The sequence below is a fragment of the Chrysochloris asiatica genome, unplaced genomic scaffold, assembly GCF_000296735.1.
Source record: "Chrysochloris asiatica unplaced genomic scaffold, ChrAsi1.0 scaffold00055, whole genome shotgun sequence".
In the NCBI taxonomy this organism is placed as follows: Eukaryota; Metazoa; Chordata; class Mammalia; order Afrosoricida; family Chrysochloridae; genus Chrysochloris; species Chrysochloris asiatica.
Genome location: NW_006408573.1, coordinates 1,824,187 through 1,837,006, shown reverse-complemented (window position 1 = coordinate 1,837,006; position 12,820 = coordinate 1,824,187). Strand labels below are relative to the sequence as shown.

Below are 12,820 nucleotides of genomic sequence, written 5' to 3'. Positions count from 1 at the left end.
TTTTCCCTCTTCTTTTTACTTCTGGTTGAGCTCTGATCATCCAGTTATTGAAGCCAGGACAAGTAGGTATCATACTTTTCTTTCTTAATGATATTCTTCCTTGCTTTTGGTATGAGGGGTTATGCTTGCTTCATAAAATGTATTAGGAAGTTTTCCATCCTCCTCTATCTTCTGGAATAATTTGAGTAGAATTGGTGATAGGTCTTCCCTGAATGTTTGGTAGAACTCACCAGTGAAGCCGTCTGGGCCTGGATTTTTTTTGGTTGCGAGTTTTTTGATGACCTGATCAATTTCTTCATTTGTTATGGTTCTGTTCAGGTTTTCTACTTCACTGTGTGTACGTTTAGGTACATTGTGTTTATCTAAAAATATATCTATCTCTTCTGAGTTTTCGAATTTGGTGGAGTACAACTCTACATAGTATTCTGTTATTATCCTTTTGATTTCCTTTGGTTCCATTGTGACATCATCCATGTTTCTAATGTGCATTATTTGTGTCTTCTCCCTCTTTTCTTTTGTTAGGTTTGCCAATGGTCAGTCCATTTTGTAATCCTTTCAAAGAACCAGCTTCTTGTCCGGTTGGTTCTTTCTATAGTTTTCTGTTTTCTATCTCATTTATTTCTGTTCTAATCTTTATTATTTCTTTAATACCTTTTTTTAAACAAAAGGTAACTATACACATAGACCTCGCCAGATGGAATACACAGGAATCAAATTGACTACATCTGTGAGTAGAGTCTGTGGAGAAGCTCAATATCATCAATCAAGATAAGGCCAGTGACAGACTGTGGAACAAACCATCAATTACTCATATGCAAGTTCAGGATGAAACTTAAGAAAATTAAAACAAATCCATGAGAGCCAAAATATGACATTGAACATATCCCACTTGAATTTAGAGACCATCTGAAATACAGATATAATGCATTAGATGCTAAACCATGATGGCAAGACTTCGTCTCTCATACTATGGACATGTTATCGGGAGGGACAAGTCTCTGGAGCACATCTTGCTTGAGAAGATCAATGGAGGATCAGCAAAAAAGAGGAAGATCCCCAAAGAGATGATTGACACAGTGGCAGCAGCAATAGGCTCAAACACAGCAATTGTGAGGATGGTGTGGGACCAGGCAGTATTTCATTCTGTTTGTGCATAGGGCCGCTGTGAGCCAGAACCAACTCAACAGCACCTACCAACAACAAACTCATGGATTTGACACTAACTTAGATTTCCTTTTGAGTTCCATTACTTCTGTAAACAGTGTCCTGTTGGGCATATTCAGCATCGCCACCAGCGTCCAATATGTAAGACTCGCAGGTGGCCTGGGATCATGCTGTTCTGTCCTGTTTCATGTAAAATGCATTAGTTCAGACTGAGGAAAGAAAGCATCATATTAAATGATTGAAGTTGTTCTCGTGACTTGTGATTTCCTAAATAAGAGCAAATAATTTTTGAGATCTAAATCTCCAAGAAACCTTCCCCAACTGTCTCAACCTTCAATAAAGATTCTTATTTTGCAGCTCACAAAGTAATTTAACAAATATTTGCTGATTGCCTACTGAGTTGTTGTTTTTTGTTAAGTGCCATCCAGTCGGTTCTGACTCATAGCAATCCTGTATAAGGTTTCCAAAGAACAGCTGGTGAGCTTGAACTGCCAACCTTGTGGTTCAAAGCAACCTTGCAGTCCAGTACATTAACCCCATAATGCCACACCAGTATCCAGTATTGCTATCGAGTATCCAGGCCAGAGTAAAATGGTTTACAACTACTGAATAGCCACAGTAAAATGGTGAACAAGGCAGATTCTCTGTCCACATAGCGTTTACATCCCACTGAGGAAGACAGACAATAACAAGAAAGCAAATAAATCAATTACGCTTTGATTATTATTAAGAGAAAATTCACCAAGTTACAAAATTTTAAATGTTACCCCTAATAAGGGCTCGTGCCTGGGGCAGTGGAGCCAAATTCACCAACTCCAAATTAGAGAGAAAAAGTGAAGTTTTATTAAATGTGACACCAGCTGGAATTCCCACAACAACACATGCTGTTTTATGTACTCCCATGAGTGATCCAAAACATGCTGTTTTATGTAATTGCCACGAGTTCTGGTGTGGCTCTGTGGGTTAATGTGCAGGACTACAGAGTCAGTTTGAACTGCAAGGTTGGTGGTTCAAGCTTACCAGGTGCTCCTTGGAAACCCTATACCGTGTCACTATGGATCGTAACCGACTCAGTGACACTTAACAACAACAATAACATATACATTCACAGACTTCTGGTGTGGTACTACTGTAGGATCAGCACTGGACTGCAAACCACAGGGTCAACAATTCAAACCCACCAGCTACTCTTCAGAAACCTACTCAAAGGCACTTAAAAACAATGTACATTCCCACTCTGGGAGAGTCATACTTTTCTCCAGGTCTTTGCATGACTGAAATGTTACCGTAACAATCCGATACACAGTGAGAGCAGCGTTTGTGATGCACAAGCAGTCTGCTTCCATGTCCTAACCACACCATAGGAATCTTGGGAAATGGAGCATGTCTTGGTGTAGGGTAAAAGGTGAAAAAGAAGAAGTGTTTGTAGGTATTTCATTTTTTAATGACTTTAGTGTCATTTCCTCCCTTTTTAGCTTAACTTTATAATTTCTTAATTTGTATTTGACATCTCATTTTGCTTTCTATAGAATTTAAAGCCAGATATAGTCTTTTGTTTATTTTAATTTCTAGCATTTGGAAGTCCTTCCCCTTCCCCATTGTCTCAGAATTCTCACACACTCAGTGGAAAGCATGTCAACATTTCTAAGTGTGAGGCATTATATCAGGCTAACACTTCACACAACTATAATCTGTGTAGCCTCTGTCTTTTCTGTGTTGTTGTTGTCATTGTTAAGTGCCATCGAGTCGGTTCCGACTCATAGTTACCCTGTATAGGGTTTCCAAGGAGCGGCTGGTTGAACTGCCCCCATGCGATCCACTGCTTATCCTACAGCACCACACCAAGACTCCATCTTTTCTAGAAGTTTTCTGATACAAACGCAGGAGAAAGATGAGACTTTCTGCTTCTGAAAAGATTTATAGCCTTGGAAACCCTACACGGGGTCGCTAAGAGTCAGAATCCACTTGACTCATAGTACCACCACTACCATTGCCTGATATAAAATGTGTATCAAAAAAACAGCTTTTAACATGATGAAAGTAATTAATGTCACTGAACTTGTACATCTTTTAGAAACGTGTTAAAATGGGAACATTTTTGTTGTATGTATACTCACCACGGTAAAATTTTTTTTGTTTCTTTTTTAAAATGTGTCGCTTTTCATTCCTGTTCCTCTAAGCACATTCATTATAGGAGTTTCTCATATCATTAGTCTTGTTTAATTGAGTAATAAGGTCAATGTGTGATTTTGAGTTCTCATTGAAACATGCTTTTGCCATGCCTTCTCTTTCGTTCCCCTTAGAATACACACTCTTCGGCAGCATTGCTACATTAGAAAATATTTACTTAGTGCTTGCTGTGTTTCATCTCATTCATCCTTACAATGGTCCTCTAAAACGAAGCTACAATTATCCCCAATCCACAGCTGAGGAAACCGACACCAGAGAGGTGAAGTAATTTGCCCACGTTTGCAAAGCTAATACTGGTGGAGGATATGTGCTGTGGAGTCGGTGCCTACTCATAGCAATCCTGTATCAGGTTTCCGAGGCTGTAATTCTTTATGGGAGCAGAAAGCCTCATCTTTCTCCTAAAGAACGTCTGGAAGTTTCAAACTACTGACCTTCAGGTTAACAGCCTGACTCATAACCACTATGGTAACACTTGTTGTTGTTATGTGCCGTGGAGTCGGTTCCAACTCATAGTGACCCTGTACAGGGTTTCCGAGGCTGTAAATCTTTATGGGAGCAAAAAGCCTCATCTTCCTCTCACGGAACAGCTGGTAGTTTCAAACTGCTGACCCTGAGGTTAGCAGCCCGACTCGTAGGGGGCTTCAAAAAGTTAGTAGAAAAATGGAATTAAAAGATAATAGAATTTTTCCATCAACTTTTTGAAGCCCCCCTCATAATAACGAACATTTAAACTGAAATGGATGCCCTCAATCACTCCATTGTAATCCTTGTATCATATGCATCTTATAAAATATCCATCTTTCTAATAGGCCAGAATCTACACTCTTCATAAATATTTATTGTGTGAGTAATTGTTCACCTTGATTTCAACTTAAGGATGTCTGTTTCCTAAGCAAAATTTACAGTTAGCTAAAAGCAGAAACCTAGTAAAAGTATGAAATGTTGGGTACTTATTTTCAGCAAGTTAGTTTAAAATATTGTCATTGTTTACCTACAAGAATTTTGAAAGGATTTTACTTTTGAGTGTCTTTCAAGGCATGATTTCTCAGAGACTTAGATTTTTATGTTGCTTGTTTTGTTTCTGATTTGGGATGGATACATTTTGAAAAGTTTAAAATTGTAAAGTTTATAAGCATGCTTGGTTTAAGCTATGCTGCCAAGACATATCAAAAGAGTTCTGAGCTGTAAATTCTTGTCATTTGGTCAGTCCAAGTGTGCTTGGCTGCAACACAAGCCACTAATTCAAATCAGTTCCTTCAGAACCCTACAATTATGTGTTTAAAAACTCAAGTAAAACTTGGATGCTATGATTGAAAGTTAAAAGATTGCTGAAGTAATACAAACATTTGATATAGCTGTTGGGCAGAGCTACAGCATTTATCTAACATGACTTGGAATGTTACCCAGGGAGGGTAATCTATGCATTTTGTAGAATACATACAGTTGGTTTAAATGCTTAGTAGCAACTCCAAACTTGGTGACCTAACCTCCACGGTCTTTACTCACTTTATCCTCTTAGCTTTAAAAGTAAATGTGTTCAAAATATGATCAGATTACACGTAACAGAGCGAACATCGTGACCCTTCTTTTTTGCGTAATTTTCTCAGAGTTGAGAGATAGATGTTAATCAGTTCTTAGAAAAGTGAGTTAATGTTCATTTGAAGGCTTACGTAATAACATTTCGGTTTCCTGGGATAATTAGAAACGCAGAGCTCTCATCCTAAGTGATGAGATCCCCATCTGGGAGTTGTGTTTCCTGGTGATTCTTTCTAACTTTGTGGTGACTCTGTTCTCAGGCTGCGCTTCACCGTGGTCAGTGACCCTCTAGAGGATGAGCAGGACCTGGAGTGTGAGGACATCGGCCTCGCTAACATCGATATCACAGACATACTTCAGGAAGGGAGAGACATCATCGAGCAAAATATTGATGGTATGGGAGGGGCAGATTGCTCAACTTGGGCATCTAACGATTGCCGGAGTCCAAACTCTTTATTAAAACCTCCTCTGCACTGGCTGCGAAGACCCTGAGTCACACATTAGCTGAATCCTGTACAAGCTCCAGCTTACTTTTTGTTGACGTGGGAGCCTCTCCCCACATAGCTCTGCCGTCCTAATTGAGCCGCACAAGGAATGTTTTTGCAGTGGTGGCGGGTGTGATTTTTAAGTGTTGTTTATGGTGAAAGCACTTTGACGCTAGCCTATTGTTCTGGGCAGTGATTATAGCCTTTCTTAAGGTTTCTCTGTAATCCAGTGAGGGAGACACTGCACAGAACTCCTGCCATCAGATTCAGGGCTAGTAAGAGATGTTTCAGAGTCCTCTTATGGAACTATCGGATCAGCACTGGAGTCCTAACCACAAGGTCAGTGGTTCAAACCCACCAACCACATCTCAGAAACCCTACACAGGGTCACTATGAGTCAGAATCGACTTGACGGCACTCAACAAGAGATTTTTCACCTCACTCGGTCTTCTACCATTGCTTTTTATAAACTGTATGCAGGATGTTCTGAAGGAAGTGTACTTTGTGAAGCAGAGTTTTTAAACCATGATCGGGGATGGCCTGGGCTACTAAGTGCGCAGGAGAGGAAGGAGGGGGATGCTATCTCACGTGTTCCTTGGCACAGCTTTGGGTGGGAAATGCCCATGATCTTTCTAACCACATGACATTTGGTCACAATTCTTTTTGGCAGGCAAAGAAAAAGATAAGATGATTCAATTATTATCTTAAACCCCAAAGATTCATAAGGATCCCAGGACAAAGAGAATCTGACAGAAATATCAAAAATAATCTATGCTTTATGTTCTTAATCTTTTTTCCAGTCAGTTCTATTTAACTCCCCATCTATCATTCTGTGAAAGGAGCTCTGGTAGTGTAGTGGTTACAAGTTAGACTGCGAGCCTCAAGGTCAGCAGTTCGATACTACCAGCGGTTCCTTGGGAGAAAGATGAGGCTTTCTGCTCCTGTAAAGATTTACAGCCTTGGAAATCCTGTACAGGGTCGCTGTGAGTCAGAGCCAACTCCATAGCACACCACCACCAACACCATCATTCTATGAGGCCACGGATGACCACACTGATCAGACACAGAACTGCACAAAGTGTGTGGCCTTGTTTTGGGAAAGAGTTGAAAGATTAGGCACTAGTCAGACCAGCATTGTAGTGCCTTGTCCTCCACCAGGGAAAGACGTGAGAAGCCCCAAAGAAGAGATGAAAACTCAGGGGAAATGAATAGAGGACCCACTTGAGATCCTGCTTGCTCATTTCTTCACCTACGTCTTATATGACCAGTTTTGTTTGAAGGTTTTATCTTTTAAGCACAGACATGCACAGAGACATACACATGAAAGTCCAAGGACTAGAAAGAGGAGACTCATTAAGTACTGTTAAAGTTAACAAAGTATAGGGTTCTAGCCTTTAGGCCCTAGCAATTAGCCATGTCCTCAGAGACATGGGGCCCAGTTATGGACTCTACCCCATGTAGGGCCCACTACTGGACTCGCTGCAGGGCCCAGGCTCCAGTCAGAAGTTCTACCTTTGGAACACCACTGAAAGCTGCGGCCTGTCTTCCAAGAAGAGCCCATGTTCTATCACAAACTGAAAGATTACACCCACTTGCTAGCACCCTCACCTCACAGAGACGTCCATGCCCAGCCACAGACCTTACGATTCCTGGGTCTGCCATCTGAGTCTTTTCCAGGTTTTTTTTTTGTTGTTAAGTTCCTTCAAGTGACTTTTGACTCATAGTGACCTGTATAGAGTTTCCAAGGAGGGACTGGGTTTGAACCACTAACCTGGCGGTTAGCAGTCCAGTGTTCATCCTATATAGCATTACACAAGGACTCCAATTTTACATAAATTTAAACAGAATATTTTTCTTAGAAAGATATATAGTCAAATTATGGTCATGTGACTTCTTCACTAACACTGTAATGGATCAAAGGTTCCTTTGGTATATCTTGATCACTTTGGGGTTTTTATTTCTTAGTAGCTCAACAATTTGATCCTGTGTGAGAATTACTGCTCATTTTCACTGGTCAACGTCAGGATGAGAGCATTCGTTTTAGCTCCACGAGCAATATGTACACATTTATGCAATATATTTTAGTGTGTATCTCTTCATGCATACATTTTGTTTTTTTGGTTTCTGAGAGGACAGTGAACGTTGGACTTTTGTGGAGCTATTTCCATTTTTGTTTCAGTTAGCCTATCTGAAGAAAACTATTGAAGACAATTACCACGTCCTGCTTTTTCTCCCTAGTGTTTGATGCACGAGCAGATGGTGAAGGTATTGGCCAGCTCCGGGTGACCGTGGAAGCCCTCTGTGCCCTGCGGTCTGTCTACGAGGAATACAGAGAGCACCTGGAGGCCTGAAGGAAGCAGATCCAGAGGATTCTCGTCGTCCTGAGGAGATGTTCACGGGAAGGCTCTGAACTGAGGCTGTTGTCCTTACCCTACTGCACATCACCTACCTTTCATGGGGAGCACCAAGGGGAGGCGGCCTGCGCGTCAAGTGTTCAAGTTTTGTAGACTTTTCATTTGTTACCTCTTCTATTCCCTCTTTCCCACCCGTCAGGAGTTAAGTTCTCCACAATGGGCAGTACCTCGTCAATCATTTATACTAACATGATAGCCTGAGAAAGCCAATTTGCATTTTCAACGTTTTCTTAGGAAGAACTGCAGTGCAATTCCCATTTTTTACTTCTAATAAGTAAACAGCATAAATCTTAGAGAATCTTTGAAAAAGAAATACTTTTTATGTGATCCCTAATCAGCCCACTAAATGGGATGCCTATGATTAGCCTCATTAAGAGTTTTATACTGTGAAGATTTTATTAGCAGCAATATATGAAAATTACTTGGATTAATGTGTTAATCTTCCTCTTTAAAATGCTAATATCCATTTTATGCACATTAAAGCTCAGTATGCATTTTCTTTGATGCATGCAGTTTCTATCAATTAAATATAAAGAATGAGACTTGGTACTGGCTTATTAAATTACTGTAATTTTTTGTTTTTCTTTCTGAAAACTTACAGTTCCTACTCATATAATTTTTATTTTTTATAATGGGTGCGTGTATATAAAGAGGAAACGTGTGTATGTGTATACATGTATATATATTATTTACAATTTGAAAACTTACCTTATGGCATAGAAATAAATTATTAAAAGTGTGACTCAAATTCTGATATGCTCAGTTGGACCTGAAAGGAGTATCTTTTCATCATTTTAAAATTTTACATCGAGCTTGTACAATGCTTGGGTGTATCTGGGTAACCAGATCCTTGAAAAGCCTCTCAGAAAGTTAATTTTCTAGCTTTCACCCGATCTCACTGAAGGGTTTAATTGATATTTTTAATGGAGCTGTGAATCAGTGCTGCAAAGGAATTGTCTCTAGAGGGCAAGGATATAATGCATTTCATTTTTTAATTTACTTTTTTATTTGTCATTTTCTTCAAAGGATTTTTATAGGCTGTGGGTTTTCACTGTTTGCAAACAGGCTATGTTCCTTCTTAAGCATATGTAAAGTATTCAGGGAGATAAGTAATTTATTAAAATCTACCTAATTTGCCGTGATATATTAAATCTCTGCTTCAGTGATCACAGACCATTTCATTTAGAGAATTAGGCATTCCCTCTTTGTGTGATTAAAGCTCTGGAAAATGAGTTCTTTGCTCCTATTTGTGAACATTCAAAGCCTGCTAATGGCAAGAAGATGGAATAGATTATGAGACAATTCATTACAGTTCAACAGAAAAAAAAACCCCAGCTATAATGCAAAAATGCAAGTATGAATATCTGCATATAGTTTGAGCCATCTGTGCTCTAATGGCTTCAATAATGACTCTCCTCTTTAGGAGGCTCTGAAATGACATCCGTACAATATTAATTTGTTGGTGTACATTGTGAGACCAGTAGAGTACGATCAGACCACAGAAATCTATAAATCCGGTCTATTCCATTGGGGCTCCCTGTCCTGGGGCCTGCCATCTCCAAGGAAAATCTTGCTCTCATCAAACTCTGCAAATCTTCATAACAACTCATTCTTCTGGAACCTTTGAGAGACCACAAACATCTGCAGACTAAACCTCTCCAATCCTAGTAAACAGCCACATGTTTGTTGTCACTTTAGCTGGCTCTGAGCTCATCTCTTTGGCCTCTCTTTCTAGCTTTCTTTGGCTTTCTGCACTTACCGTGTCATTAAGGCCCTTAATATTCCCTCCAGTCATTTCAAGCAGCCAGATTATAGCCTGGGATTAACTGAGTGGTTTTTGAGACATTTATTGTGGTATTCTCCCAGGAGGTTTGTATTATTGTTTTGAAACATTACATCCCAAATTAACTAGCCTTTCAGTAGAGCGAAGAGCCGATTGTGCTGACATCTTACGACCTTTAAGTCGAAAGGGGACGTTTTTATTAGAAGTCCTCTGGAATCTTGCCCACCGTGTGAAATGGATACTTCAGATCAGATCAGAAAGTTGACCTGTCACATTCTTTCATAGTTAACTGTTGTCATTATTAAGTGTCATCAAGTCTGTTCCAAATTATAGCAACCCTGTATTGAGTTTCCTAGGAGTGGCTGGTGGATTTGAACCACCAGTTTTGCGATTAGCAATCCAGTGATTATTGCACAGGACTCTGTATTGACTGTAATACTGTATGTAAAATTCCTCTTCTGATTTTATGGAGCCCCCATGGCGCAGTGGTTGAGCACTCGACTGCTAAGCACACAGTCAGCAGTTTGAACCTACAGTCACTCCAAGAGACAAAGACGCAAGAGTAAAGACTGTTGCTGTGTGCTATCCAATCACTTCCAACTTATAGTGACCCTGTATAGAGTTTCCGAAAGCAGCTGTGGGTTTGAACTGCTGACCTTGCAGTTACCAGTCCAGTGCTTATCCTACAGCCCCACACCAGGGAAGCATTGGAAACCCTATGGGGGCAGTTCTACTCTGCCCTACAGAGTCGCCATGAGTTGAATGGACTGGGTGTGGTTTGGTTTTCTAGAGTCAAAATACTGTAACCTTCAAAGTGTTGTAAACGTCCACACCACTCATTTCTATAATTAAATACTGCTAGCACAATGTGATGTGGGTAATTGGTATTTTGGATGCGATCACAGGGATATTTCAGCTGGGTTTCTTAGAGGATATTTTTTTTTGTGTTGTCTTGTTTTAACCAGAGTTCATTGAAAATTTCTGCACCTTTTGGATAACAGTGCAATGATTTTCTCCTGGTGAGACAAGCTTGCATTAAGTATGGCTTGGGAGGGGGCCCTGGGGGGAGCTGCCAGTAGGACATAAGCAATGGCCTTGCTTCACAAACACTCCAGTTTAGAGTTTGTGTGACTTTGCAGCTCTTGGTGTAAATATACACAGTACGGCCAGAGCTGTTCTGAGTTGCAGTGCTTTGAGTTTGGATATATAAATAGAGATGTGATGTGGCATGTAGGAGGGTGTATTTTACATGCTTTTTGCCTACTGTAGTAGAAATGTCAAATTCCTAGCCGCTGTCATGAGAAGCAGTTGACAAAAATAAGTTTTATGGTTTACTGTGCGGTTTATGTCGAGAACATTTCTCTTCACTCTCAATTTCAACATGTTTTCTAAATTATCGTGGTTTATTGCTGTTTAACTTAAATTTGTTTTTTTAAAAAGAATAAATAGAGAATATGTTTAATTGAATAAAAAAAGGTCACATTGAAATTCTGCTGTTCCTGCCATTCATTCATTACCACAAAATACAAATAATTTCTAAGTGTTATGAAGAAGTGTGGGCTGAGATGAGGTCATGTGATTTCAGAGGTTTCGCATGAACCCATGTTCCCACAACAAAACATAAATTATTTTAGTAATCTGACATCAAGCGCTGTGACAATGAAAACCAGTTCTTACACATGTTCTAACAAGAATCTGATTAACATTTTTGTGGATATGGAAAATTTTTTTTTTTTTTTAGTCAAACTGGCACTATTGCTGAATTTAGAATGAGTTCCTTATGCACAAAGATAGCAAAAAGCGAATAATGTTTGTGAACAAATATGAGTAAAATGTCATCTTTGTGTAGGACAAAACCATCCAGGAAGAGCTTTTAGGATACAAAATTATCAAGCGATCGACAATATCAGGATAATTTATCCCCAACTATGAGAGTGCATTTTAATAACTCATTCATGCCTGAAGGCCTTTGATTACCTTAACTAAGGAAAACTAAACCCATGATTTCTTCTAGATCAGGCAACATACCTAATTAGATCCAAGAATGGGAGCAAACACAGCTCATAAACAACCTCAGGGTCATCCAGAAAGCTAAACAAATAGCAAAACTATAAAGATACGTGGTTTTAAAACTGAAATTGTTGAGTTAGAAAGCATCTCCTCATCTAAATCACTTTAATCTTGCAAGATGGAATTTTCACTTCCATTTTAAAGTGTTGTCAGTAGACTGAACGTTACAGCCTAACCTCCTGGAAAATAGGTCCAGATTCTGCTGTTGTTACACCTTTTGTTTTACTGTTTTATTTTCCATATAGCATGTTGAACCCTGTTTTTCTTCCAGGTTTTCTGAAATAAACCTGCTGCTCTCACACACAGAAACCTGCCCTCTTCTTATTCTGGTAAACACTGACTTTTCGTATGCTTTTTGCTGCTTCTCAAGTTCTTTGAGATTCACCCTTTCATTCCTGTTAACAGTTTCATCTCTGTTTCCACTGAGCACCCTTTGTTTTCTTTTGTAATCACATTTAGCATCTTGGTCTTTGGAATTCTATCATCACCTGCCCCTGCCTACTCACTTTTCCTTAGTGAAAGGACAGGTACCTCCTTTACTGTTCCTGTCTAGGGCTGTAGTCCCCTCTTTAGATACCAGCATCAGTGACAGCTCCAACCCATTTTTGTTAACACTTTTGTATTAGGACTTGTTAATTGAACTTGACAGTAGAGGATACAGCAGGTGGACTTTTGGATCATTGCTCCCGTCACCTGTGACAGGAATAGGCTTCAGCATCACTACAAGGAGGCTGGAGCCACAGAACTTTTTTTTCTGAAGAAAATGTGTCCTTAAATCAAGTATTATTTGCTTCAAATGTGTTTTGCTATACATTATCATCATTAAAAGTAGAGGAAAATAAGAGAAATTTTAGTAGAAAACTAACCTGGGAGCCAGAGAGCCTTGTCTAAGCAAAAGACAGAAGCTATAAAAGATTGAATATGTAGAGTCCTGGTGTGGCACTGTGGGTTAATGCTCTGGACTGCAAAGTCACTTTGAACTGTAAGGTTGGTGGTTCGAGCTCACCAGCCGCTCCGCAGAAACCCTATACAGGGTCTCTGTGGGTCGGAACCAGCTCAACATCACTTTACAACTGAATATGTAAAAATTGAGGCAAAGCAACACCTTTTTCTTTCAGGTTGGAGCTGAAAGAGCAAAGGTGTCACTCTTGGTGATGCTGCTGGTATTTCAAATATAT

The 12,820-nt window shown here is 39.7% G+C and overlaps 1 protein-coding gene across 1 annotated transcript in view; it reads left to right on the top strand.

The window, feature by feature from the left end:
• Positions 1-7,726, top strand: part of RPGRIP1L (RPGRIP1-like) — a 198,812-nt gene extending 191,086 nt beyond the window's left edge. Inside the window, exons 25-26 of the mRNA XM_006863520.1 lie at positions 5,151-5,284; positions 7,614-7,726. Coding sequence (XP_006863582.1) covers positions 5,151-5,284; positions 7,614-7,726 — 247 coding nt within the window. The remainder of the gene's footprint in view (positions 1-5,150; positions 5,285-7,613) is intronic.
• Positions 7,727-12,820: the final 5,094 nt, after the last annotated feature.